Below are 12,363 nucleotides of genomic sequence, written 5' to 3' on the forward strand. Positions count from 1 at the left end.
CAGTTTTACAGATGCTAGAAACATGGCTTTCAAATGAAAGATTGCTATCAAACAGCACACCTAAATTCTTAACTGATGAAGAAGAAATGACAGAGCAGCCATCAAATGTTATATAGTGTTCTAGGTTATTACATGTGGGGTTTTTAGGTCCGGTAATTAACACCTGTTTTTTCAGACTTTAGCAGTAAGAAGTTACTCGTCATCCAGTTTTTTATATCGACTATGCATTACGTTAGTTTCTCAATTTGGTGTGTTTCACCGGGGCGCGAAGAAATATAGAGCTGAGTATCATCAGCATAACAGTGAAAGCTAACACCATGTCTCCTGATAATATCTCCCAAGGGTAATATGTAAAGCGTGAAAAATAACGGCCCTAGTACTGAGCCTTGAGGTACTCCATACTGCACTTGTGATCGATATGATACCTCTTCATTCACTGCTACGAACTGATGGCGGTCAGATAAGTACGATTTGAACCATGCTAAGGCACTTCCACTAATGCCAACAAAGTGTTCTAGTCTATTCAAAAGAATGTTGTGGTCAATAGTGTTGAACGCAGCGCTAAGATCCAGTAGCACTAATGAAGAGATACAACCACGATCAGATGATAGAAGCAGGTCATTTGTAACTCTAATGAGAGCAGTCGCAGTACTATGATATGGTCTAAATCTTGACTGAAATTCCTCACAGATACCATTTTTCTCTAAGAAGGAATATAATTGTGAGGATACTACCTTTTCTAGTATCTTTGACAGAAAAGGGAGATTTGAGATCGGTCTGTAATTAACTAGATCTTTGGGGTCAAGTTGTGTTTTTTTAATGAGAGGCTTAATAACAGCCAATTTGAAGGTTTTGGGGACATATCCTAATGACAGTGATGAATTAATAATAGCCAAAAGAGGATCTATGACTTCTGGAAGCAGCTCTTTTAGTAGTTCAGATGGAATAGGGTCTAACATACATGTTGTTGGTTTAGATGATTTAACAAGTTTATACAATTCTTCCTCTCCTATAGAAAATGAGAGGAATTGTTCCTCAGAGGATCTATAGTGCACTATCTGATGCAATACTGTAGCTGACGGCTGCATGATTACAATTTTATCTCTGATAGTATTGATCTTGGAAGTAAAGTAGTTCATACAATCATTACTGCTGTGCTCTTGGGGAATGCCAACACCTGTTGATGCTTTATTTTTCGTTAATTTAGTGACTGTATTGAATAAATACCAGGGGTTATGTTTGTTTTCTTCTAGAAGAGACGAAAAGTAATCAGATCTAGCAGTTTTTAATGCTTTTCTGTAGGATAGCGTACTTTCCCGCCAAGCTATATACTAAATACCTCTAGTTTTGTTTTCCTCCAGCTGCGCTCCATTTTCTGGGCTTCTCTCTTTAGGGTGCGAGTGTGCTCATTATACCATGGAGTCAGACTGTTTTCTTTGATCTTCCTTAAGCGTAAAGAAACAACTGTATCTAAAGTGCTAGAAAAGAGAGAGTACATAGTTTCTGATAAAGATAAATCAGGAAGATTACTTACAAAGCAGTCTTTTGTGGTAGAAGCGATGGTTCTACCATACTTGTATGGAGTTAACGCAACACCTTTACCTTTTGGACGTGGCTCATTTTTATAGTAGTAATCTTGGGGGGTAGACTCATTTAAAGTAATGTATTCATCTGGTTTTAGCCATGTTTCAGTCAAACAGAGCAAATCTAGGTTATGATCATTGATCAAATCTTTTACAAAAAGTGCTTTTGTAGAAAGGGACCTGATATTCAGTAAGCCAAGTTTTATCAATTGTTTCTCTCTATTGTAAACATTTTTTATTTGTTGAACATCAATTAGATTATCACTCTTAATTTGGTTTGGACGTTTTCTGTATTTTCTAGTCCGGGGAACAGACACAGTCTCTATAGTGTGATTATCTAGGTGAAGGAGTCTCTATGTGCTGAGAATTAACTGACTTCTGTGACGTAAGGCGCCTAGCAGATGGTCGGTTTAGCCAGTCTGTCTGCTTTCTGACCTGGGCCCCAGTTAGTCAAGTATGAACTCTAAGACTATGTGCCATATTTCTAGAGAGAAGAGCAGCACCACCCCAGGAGGGATGAACACAATCTCTTTTCAACAGGTCAGGTCTGCCCCAAAAACTTGTCCAATTATCTATAAAACCTATGTTATTCTGCGGGCATCACTTAGACATCCAGCCATTGAGTGTGAACGTCATCTCAATGTTTGCAAACTTCACTTGTCTGTTGGCTAAACTGTGAATTATTTAGGTTTCATGGTACTTGTTCTCACCAGTGGAAAGTGTGTTTTAAATGACATTTGGTTGTGTGCTATCTGTCCATTCCTTGTTCTCGTTTCTTCTGCAGTATGAGAGGAAACCCAAGCACAGCTCATGCTGTTCACTAAAACAAGGCTTTTGTGTTCAACATGCTGCTGCTGAAGATCTCCAGCATGTTCTGATGCAGCCCGAGGCCTCTGAATCTCTTAATGAAAGCTGAATTTCATCAATCATTCAAAATATGTTTATAAAATCGCAGTAAAACAGACACGTGCTCAACAGCTTGACTTGGAAGTTTGGTTAGTCATCATCAGAATCACTGTGTCTGATTAAGAGGTTTGATTGATTCTCTCAGGAAGGCTGCTGCGGAATATCTCTCTCGTCTCAATGTGGGAGCCTCCCTTCAGGAACTGCAATTAATGACATGCGATTGTTTGAGCTGCGGACTTTCCCATCCTCACAGCACAGAGAGAGGAAACAGGAAAAAGGAACTTCAACTCCCTGTTTCTGGACGGCAGACGAGAGGGTGGAGACACTGGGAGGAAAAGAAAGGGAGAGTTCATTTGTGTCCGAATCTAGGGATGTGTGCGGACTGGTTTTTCTGACAGACCCTCAGAAGATCTTCTCGGTGGATGTGGATGAAGTGGCCGGCATCGACTGTGCTCCGTGGGGACCATGAGGCACCTGTTTTCCATCACGCTGTGTCTGATTGGCTGCTTGATCACCGGTAACGCTGTTTTCATTCGCTGTTTCTCTGCTGTGTGGGATGCTCGAGGCGTCTGTGGTTTGTCTGCATTTGTTGTTTTGTGGTTCTGACGCACATGAAGGAGTTTTAAGATGAAACAGACCCATGTAACAAAAGCCAAAACTTCTGATAAAATACAAAATTATTTTGTAAGATTATTATGGTTAACTTATTATGCCATTATGAGCCACTAAATATATCCAGGACAAATAATTATGGAGGTGATACTTTGTTTAAAAGTTTTTAAATTATCTTTTTGTTTTAATTAGAAATGATTATACTTTGTTGAAATTAATAATATATTATTTTGGTAAGTTAGATGGTTTGACATGGGTGCTCTTAACCCCAAAAACGTGTGTGTGTGTGTGTGTGTGTATATACCTGGTGTTCCCTACATTATGGGCTAAAAATGTCCCCACAAGGTTAGTAATAGCAGTAAAGTTTGACCTTGTGGGAAATTTTTTAGGTCCCCATGAGAAAGAAAAAAACTTATAAACACAGAATTAAGTGTTTTGAATCTAAAATGCCTGTAGTTTTAGTTTTGTAGGTTTAGGTGTAGGTTTAGGCAAAGAGGATAGAAAATACAGTTTGCACATTAGAAAAAAACATTATTATAAATGAACCCATAAAACATGGAAACCTGTGTGTGTGTGTCAGAGAGAGAGAGAGAGAGTGAGTGAGTGTGTGTGTGTGAGCCTTGTCATGATACTACAAAAGTTCACAGTGGACAGTATAATGATTTAGTACTCTGCTGGCTCCTGCTTCAATAAATAAACAAGAATAATGCAAGTTTAATTCTGTAATCCTCCTAAAGCAGGAGCTTGAGTTTCTTTCTGACCTTCCTCCCCTCGTCTCTTAACTCACAGATCCACACCCCGCTTCATTCTGCCAACTCTTCACTCCCCTTTGGGCAAAAATACTCCCATCACCAGCAAGCAGAACATATTAATGTGGGGAAGTCGTGGCCTAATGGTTAGAGATTCGGACTCATAATCCAAAGGTTGCGGGTTCGAGTCTCAGGCCGGCAGGGATTGTAGGTGGGGGGAGTGAATGTCCAGCTCTCAATACCACGACTGAGGTGCCCTTGAGCAAGGCACCGAACCCCCAACTACTCCCCGGGCGCCGCAGCATAAATGGCTGCCCACTGCTCCGGGTGTGTGTTCACGGTGTGTGTGTGTGTGTTCACTTCTGTGTGTGTGCACTTTGGATGGGATAAATGCAGAGCACGAATTCCGAGTATGGGTCACCATACTTGGCCGTATGTCAAGTCACTTTCACTTTCACTTAATGCAAGAGAGGGACCCCGACCCGGCACACAAGACATTTATGAGGAACACGCTTAAAAATGAGCATGAAAAGATTCATGCAGATTCTTTCAGCTGATGGTGGCAGAGAATATGAAACTGATCAATTAGAATTAGAGCTGCACACCTATACTTAAATAGTGATGAAGTGGGACTGCCGTGTGTGTAGCTGAATGATGTGATATCAGACGTGTGTGTGTGTGTGTGTGTGTTTGAGACAGTGACACCTCCGTCTGTTTCCCTCGCCAATCATTAAAACAGAACAATAATATCAAGCCAGTGCTATACTACTACACCCAACGATAAGAAACAAGTCATCATTTATCTTGACTGCTTTGTTTGGTTGTCTGTTTAAAGCACAACACTCTTTACACACACACACACACACACACTCGCTCTCTCTCTCACACACACACACACACACACTTTATCTCTTTCTCTCTCTCTCTCTCTCTCTCTCTCTCTCTCTCTCTCTCACACACACACACACACACACACAGTTATAGTAGTGTGTAACAACATCCAGATGCAAGATGTCATCCACACACCCAGATTTTACACATACATACAGTAACAACTGAAGGGGGAGGATTTCAAAACCCTTCTCAAGCAGAAATCACTCTCTTACACCATTATTAATGAGTTCAGCGGACCTTGCCTACTATATATAAAGTTTTAAATGATGTTAATAACAAAGTTCGGGAGGAGCACGTTCAGATAATTAACCTAATTAACACGAGAGGAGAACAATCAGTAATCAACCCAGTTAACAAGATAAGAGGAGTGTATATATACACAGCCGACTTGCCTCTGTTTATTGGCAGTTTTCCAGCTTTCGGATTACACCTTTTGCCACTCAACTTTTCCCGTCCAAACAACGAGACCTATACTAGGGATTTTTTCGGATCTTCCGGCCAATCCGCCGGCCCAATGATCGCTCCTTCTCCTCCAGACTTCGTTGCGGCCGCTGCTCTCTGCTCGACCAGCCACACGCTCTACACGACGCCAAGGCTTAACCTCGCCTCCACCGGCGCCACTTTCAAACTTCTTCCCCGGCATCCTTTTATCATTCGGCCGTGCCAACAATTCCTCTGATCGGAAAGTGAATCGTATTGAAACCTGAGGCAAACGCTGATTAATTCTGATGACCGTCCTTGCAGAGGGTAAACAAAGCGGATCTGTACGATCTAAGTTATTCGTCTACCTGCAATCAGCCAACCTCACTCTTAAATCCACTCCAGCAGGGCGGCCAATATTTCAAGCAAATCTCGCAAGGCCCCGAACTCGCCTCGCTCGACACCACCATCGCCCCGCACAAAACCGGCTCTCCTTAAGCGCTGGGTCGCAGCAGCAGGCCTTCAACGAGCCTGGACAACAACCCAGATCTCACCGCAGCAAAGCCTCACTCTCTTCCCTCTTTGGCTCAACCTTTTACCAAGGCTCTACCGGCCACAGTGTCGTATGCAGCCGGGCCTCCAGCACTTGTAGCAGCAGACGCTAGCGGCGCAGGCCGTGTTGCAAATAAATTTTTAGATAGTCGCAAAGAAAAAAAGGAAACTTTTATACATGCGCATATGTGAGTGAAGTGACATTCAGCCAAGTATGGTGACCCATACACGGAATTCGTGCTCTGCATTTAACCCATCCAACGTGCACACACACAGCAGTGAACACACACACCGTGAACACACACCCGGAGCAGTGGGCAGCCATTTTATGCTGCGGCGCCCGGGGAGCAGTTGGGGGTTCGGTGCCTTGCTCAAGGGCACCTCAGTCGTGGTATTGAGGGTGGAGAGAGTGCTGGACATTCACTCCCCCCACCTACAATTCCTGCCGGCCGGAGACTCGAACCCGCAACCTTCGGATTACAAGTCAGACTCTCTAACCATTAGGCCACGACTTCCCAGCATATATATATATGTATGTATGTATGTGTGTGTTTGAACTGACATTGTGACAAAAGAATGTTAACGCCATTTTGTAAACATGACGCAAAAAAACTGCGTAAAATACACAACGAAATTGCTCATATCTCTGAATTTTCACTAGCATTTTATTTAAATTACGTTTCACTCAGATAAACGGATGAAAAAGATTGATTTTTCGAGAAAATTCAACTATTTATCTACAAATGAACAATTATAGGCACAACTAACAAATAAGATGTATCATAAAGAAACAATTATTATCATTATTGAACCTGTGCAACTAGCAACCTAATTCACATGTGATGTGCGTATTACATCAGCCGTATTTTCTGGCTGATGTGCCGCTCAACTAGCTTTTCAATACGTTCTTGCTTGTGTGGTTAAGAGGAAAATGTCTTTTTAGCATCTTATCACTTTTTAAAACATGCTAAAAGTTGCTACATTTTTAAATGGCTAAATTTGTTGCTATGTGCTTCGGAAAACAAGTTGCTAAGGTAATCGAGAAGTTGCTAAATCTGACAACAAAATTGTTAAATAGACAACACTGCAGGCTACTCAGGCATTTCAGCATTTTCCGTCAATAGTCACAATCCGCAACAGTCATGATATAATGTTCCTTTTTTTTTTTTTTTACTTAAATTCAACACGCAACAAATTATACTACTTCTAAAATATGAAAGCATACAATCTACCCCACCTTCCTGCAGCACTGCAGTTTTAAATGTGTTCTTTAATTCAGATAGGAGGTCATGTGACTTATGGATCTGTTGTCTGTCACACGGTATCACGTCATGTAAATGGCCAGAGTTCACCAAGTCTCAGCCTCAGACGGCACACCCACGGAACGTTGGCTAAACGTCTGATGCATATGGCACACTTATCTGGAAACATTTCAGGAATTTTGAAATTGTCATCTTGCCATCAGTCTGAAGGTCTGGCTACATGAAACTCGGTGTTGTGCTAGTTACTAAGAAATAGTAACTAGTTACAGTTACTAGTTACTTCATTCAAAAAGTAACTCAATTACTTTGTTGATTACTTATACCAAAAAGTAATGCATTACTGGTAAAAGTATTTTTATTTTTTTATTTTTTAAAGATTGTTCCCATTAATGCTCTTTTATGCGTTATGGTCTATACAAACACTTGAACACATAGTAATTTTTGAACACTATTTTATTTCAGACCATTTTAACTCAGACCAGCACAAACTGAAAATATCACAAGGATTTCTGAGATAACATAAAACAGGCTGAATAATATATTCAGAATAAAAAATAAAAAAAATAAAGTGGCTTCTGCATCATAAAAGCTGTTGTGTTCAGCCCTTTAAATGTTCCTTTCACAGCTTAAGTATGAAAACTATCAACAATGTACAACATAACACAAAACATTTTGAAATAAATAAATGAAAGCAATCTGAATTATGATTCAGAATCAATTTGGAGAAACTTAGCAACAACAAATGCTATTATGGACAATCATAAATGATATGCATTAAAAAACAACATAAAAAAAAAACATAAAAGCAGCCTCCTCAAAACAGAAAAAGTCCTGCAAATTGAAGGAGCTTGAGTCTGGTGTTGTCGGAGACACAGGCATCTTGGCTACTTGCTGAACAGGGCCAGGGCGAGGAATGAGCTTGTGTCACTCTGCTGCCAGCATTCCTTTGACCATCTCTTTCTTCCTCTGGTCTCTCAACCATCGCAGTTTGAACATAGGAAGTGTGACAGCTGCCAGTATTGCATCGTTGGTTTCCAAGACAGATGCAAATCGTGTTTTGATTGCCTGCAAAAAAAAAACATAGTGACACAGATATTAGAATGAGTGAAAGATTCCCTCTATGTACATTCTATGAAAGCTGTACACCCCTATGTGATTTTTCACCTATAGATATGAGTTGTAAAATCATTTAAACATCACAAAAACACACACATTAAGAAACTGAAAATATATGTGCAACTGATTGGACAAAACTAAAACATTATTTAGCGAAAAGGAATTAAGGTATTATTACTATTTATTTTTCATCCAGTGGGTCGGTGCAGTACAGTGTGTGTGTGTGAGTACTGTAGAATCAAAAATTACTTTTTGCAATTTACATGCAGAGAGCGATTCCGGCTGATACATTTGGAAGGCTTTTACAAAGTTAGAACCGTTATCAGTAACCGTAGCTGTAACTTTCGTTGACAGTCCATATAATGAATGAATGTGATCGATCTCAGCAGTAATGACATCATATGTGTGTCTACCTTTGATCCTTTTACAGGCCAACGCAGCTTTCTGACGTTGAAGAGAAGCGGTGTTTATCCAGTGAGCTGTCATGCCTAGGAAGCTTCTGTTGTGTCATGCCTAGGAAGCCACTGCTCCGGGTGTATGTTCACTACTGTGTGTACACTTGGACGGGTTAAATGCAGAGCACAAATTCTGAGTATGGGTCACCATACTTGGCCACACACCATTTCCCTTTCCCTTTCCCTTTCCCCCCTTGTGGACAGACCAATCGTGTGTGTCTACCGACACCGGGTTTGCTTCTAGCTTCGTCGAGGCATGTAGTTTCCGGTTTATCGCAGTAAATAGGACCTTCGAACCAGAAAGACACAGCTTACATTTGACTAAAATGTTTTTGTCTTTATGCACAACTAAAGTGAAATAATGATTCCACTTTGAGAAACTCGTCTTGCTCTTGCCATGACCGCCGCACATACTTGAATAAACGCAAATACACCCACAATGCGACGCTGCTGTAAACAGGTTTGGCTGTAGGCTACACTTCAGCCAAAATAAATTAATTGAAAAAAAAGTAATGGACAAACGCACCATATTGTAATGGTAACAGAGTTATTTTATTTAAAAAGTAACGTGTTAAAATACTAGTTACTGTCAAAAGTAACTGTGTTACAGTAACACGTTATTGCCCAACACTGATGAGACTAGAGTTCACCAAGCCTTAACTTTGGAATGCAGCGGAATTTGAATCTTTTTGTGCTAGCTTGCGCTTCTGGTCTGAAGAAGAGAGAGAGAAGAGAGAGAAGAGGAAAAAAAAAGCGTGAGGCTGCCTCCACTTGCAAGACAAGCCCTTACATCACAGTCTTTCACGCTGCTACTTCTAAACTTTTTCCTTTTCAGTAGCCTTCAGCTCCCATAGCAGATGCTAGCGCGAGGCTGCCTCCGCCAGCAGTGCAGGCTACACAGGTTCTTCAGGACTCCCATCCCATGGCCTACAGCTACAGCAGCCAAAGCTAGCATAAGGCTGCCTCCGCTCGCAACACAGACCCACACATCTCTCTCTTTTACTCCATTTTTCTCTTCTCTCCCTCACAGCTCTCTACTTCATTTAAAGTCACAATATTCTTTTTTCATTGCAACATCACTGCCTGTCCCACCAAGTGCTGTTGCCTCAAAGCCATATCCATTGGCTCATAGCATCTGAACACAGATCCTGGCAGGCATAGAACCCTTATCTAAGGCCGTCACAAATGATTAATTTGTTAACAGAGCTATCGGTTGATTGTTCTGATAATGAATTGATTAATTATAATTCATTTTATGGTAGTAAAAAATAAGCCTAATCAAACAATAGCCTTTAAAATTACATTAAATGCATATATTTAATATACACATTCATGCAATACATATTTATATATCTGAACCATTGCACATGACACTTCATAAGTCACTTTTGCATTGCCACTTTAAAATTTATATATATATATATATATATTTTTTTTTTTTATTATTATGCCCTTATTTGTACAGTTTATTTACTAGTTAAATTTATTTTCTTTTGTATTTCTTCTTATTAATATTTTTTAAGGTCACTGGCTGCCGTACAAGCATTTCACTGCATATCGTACTGTGTATGACTGTGTATGTGACAAATAAAATTTGAATTTGAATTTGAATTTGAATTTATATAATGGAAATGAGGCCATAATAATTGGTTCAAATAAAGTACCAAAATCAAGTAACAATATGGTTCTGTTGAACAAAACTAACAATGTATTGTAAACAATACAATTTTACATTACGCATTGTGTCAAATCCTACAGAGGGCACCAACGGCCTGACGATCATTTTTACGTCACTGTGCAATTTTAATCATTTGGCTAAACTACATTCATTAGTCATTTGGCTAAACTACATTCAATTCAAATGTCCACTTAATTTTTTATATATGGCCATTTCTTTACGACAGAAATGCTACAGCAATTGTAAATCCTTGAATGTGGACATCAAAATTGCCTTTTTTCTGAGTTCAGTCGTTTCACAGAAATAATCTGTTCAGATTTCCCCATAGGTGGCATGAATTAAATGAGGGTTCATGATCAGCCCTTTCGACGCCCTGCCTTCTCAGTTTTGCTTTAGCCCATTGGAGTGGCTACTAGGAAATTTTTTTTGGTAAGAAATACCTTCTAACCAATCTGTCAGCTCCGCATAGCTCCCTGTTTTCAAGCATAAAACACCTTGATTCCTCTTGACGAAATCTCTCTCAATAGTAGTACATTGATCATGCAACAAATATGATGAAATCATGTACTTGGCTGGCAAAAGTTGACATCACCTCAGCTTTCAATGCTATGCCTATCCATCCAGATTCATGGCACTTATTTGGGGTACGCTGGCACAGGAAATTCTATTTTTTCGTGTGCTTAACTTTTGGATGCAAAGCAGCACCAAGATTTTCTGATGTGTCATCAGAAGCAGCTTATTGGATTTGTCAAACAATTTACGCAAAGTAATCCTCATAGCATCTACCCTTTTAGACTGTTCTGAGTATTGAACTCCCTGTCAGATACTGCAAGTGGAGCAAATATCTTTCTCTGTCGTCTACCGGTGAGGCTCACCCACCCGATGCCGTGGGCATTGAACTTCCGTCAGATGCTGCGGGAGCTTCCCGGTCGAGCAAACCTTGCCTTTTCAGTCAGTCTATCAACGAGGCTTACCCGCCTGACACAGTGAGTATTGAACTCCCGTCAGATGCTGCAAGTGCCAGGAAATGTCAGGAAAACATTGGCTTTTCCATCCATCTACCGACAAGGCTTACACGAATGATGCAACGAGTATTGAACTCCCATCAGACGCCACCAAGCCCTGGAGGCCGGCACTTCAAAATTAGTTCAACCGTTCATCGGCCGGTATGGTCCTCCCATCAGATGCCACGAGCTGCTCCCATCAAAGCTATGTGGACCTTCCCGGTCAGTCGAATCAAGCCCGTCCACTCCGCCAATGACCAGTAGGGCTCACCCTTCTGACGCTGTGAGATGCTCCCGTTAGAGAAGCGGTGTGAGCCCTCCTGATCGGGCTTCCCAAATCACGTTGCTCCTCGTCCATCGGCTAGTGGGGCCCATCTTCCCAGCGCTGCGAGCTGCTCCCGTTGGAGGCAGTATGGGCTCGCGGTCTGACGGCCCAAACATGCTTCTCCTCCTCTTATCGGTTGGTAGGGCTCACCGACCTGACGCTGTGAGCTGCTTCCATCAAGAAACGGTACGAGTCCTCCCGATCAAGCACCCCAAATCACGCTGTTCCTTGTCCATCGGCCGGAAGGGCCCTTTTACCCGGCGCTGTGAGCTGCTCCCGTCGGAGTTTGTATGGGCCCTCCCGGTCAAAAGACTAAGTTTCTTTCTGAAACACCAGCCTGCCAAATTTTCGGCGCTCATTTTGGGGGGTTATTCATCAGGCGGCTGTCCTTTTGCTATGTTGCTTTTTTGGGGTACTCTGGTTTCAGGCCAAAATTCCGAGCTCGGTGCCCTCCCCTCGGACAGCACGCCAAATACGCATAAACTTTATTATATGTAAGTGTGAACTTGTGAAACTGTGTAGATTCAGTGACGAGTGTGAGAGAAGTGAAATGGGTTCATGAGAAAGACAGAGACACCAGTGTGATCTACTCAATCATCTTTCACTGATAACACAACACGTAAGATTTTGCACATTTACATTTCCAGTAGTTTTATGTCAGTATTTCAGTTTTGGTGCATTCAGTGTTTTATGTGGTCAGAGCTGCTAAAGTGTTCGAGTCCTTTGTTTGAGTGATTTGACGGGCATCACAACATGGAGACAGTTTTAAAGACACAGGTGTGAGTCTCATAATGTGCAAACCACATA

The 12,363-nt window shown here is 41.2% G+C and overlaps 1 protein-coding gene across 1 annotated transcript in view; it reads left to right on the forward strand.

The window, feature by feature from the left end:
* Positions 1 to 2,810: 2,810 nt before the first annotated feature.
* Positions 2,811 to 12,363, forward strand: part of LOC306871057 (angiopoietin-1 receptor-like) — a 75,401-nt gene continuing 65,848 nt past the window's right edge. Inside the window, exon 1 of the mRNA XM_079418737.1 lies at positions 2,811 to 3,006. Coding sequence (XP_079274863.1) covers positions 2,955 to 3,006 — 52 coding nt within the window. The 5' untranslated portion in view covers positions 2,811 to 2,954. The remainder of the gene's footprint in view (positions 3,007 to 12,363) is intronic.

Source organism: Barbus barbus, assembly GCF_936440315.1.
Source record: "Barbus barbus genome assembly, chromosome: 6".
NCBI lineage: Eukaryota > Metazoa > Chordata > Actinopteri > Cypriniformes > Cyprinidae > Barbus > Barbus barbus.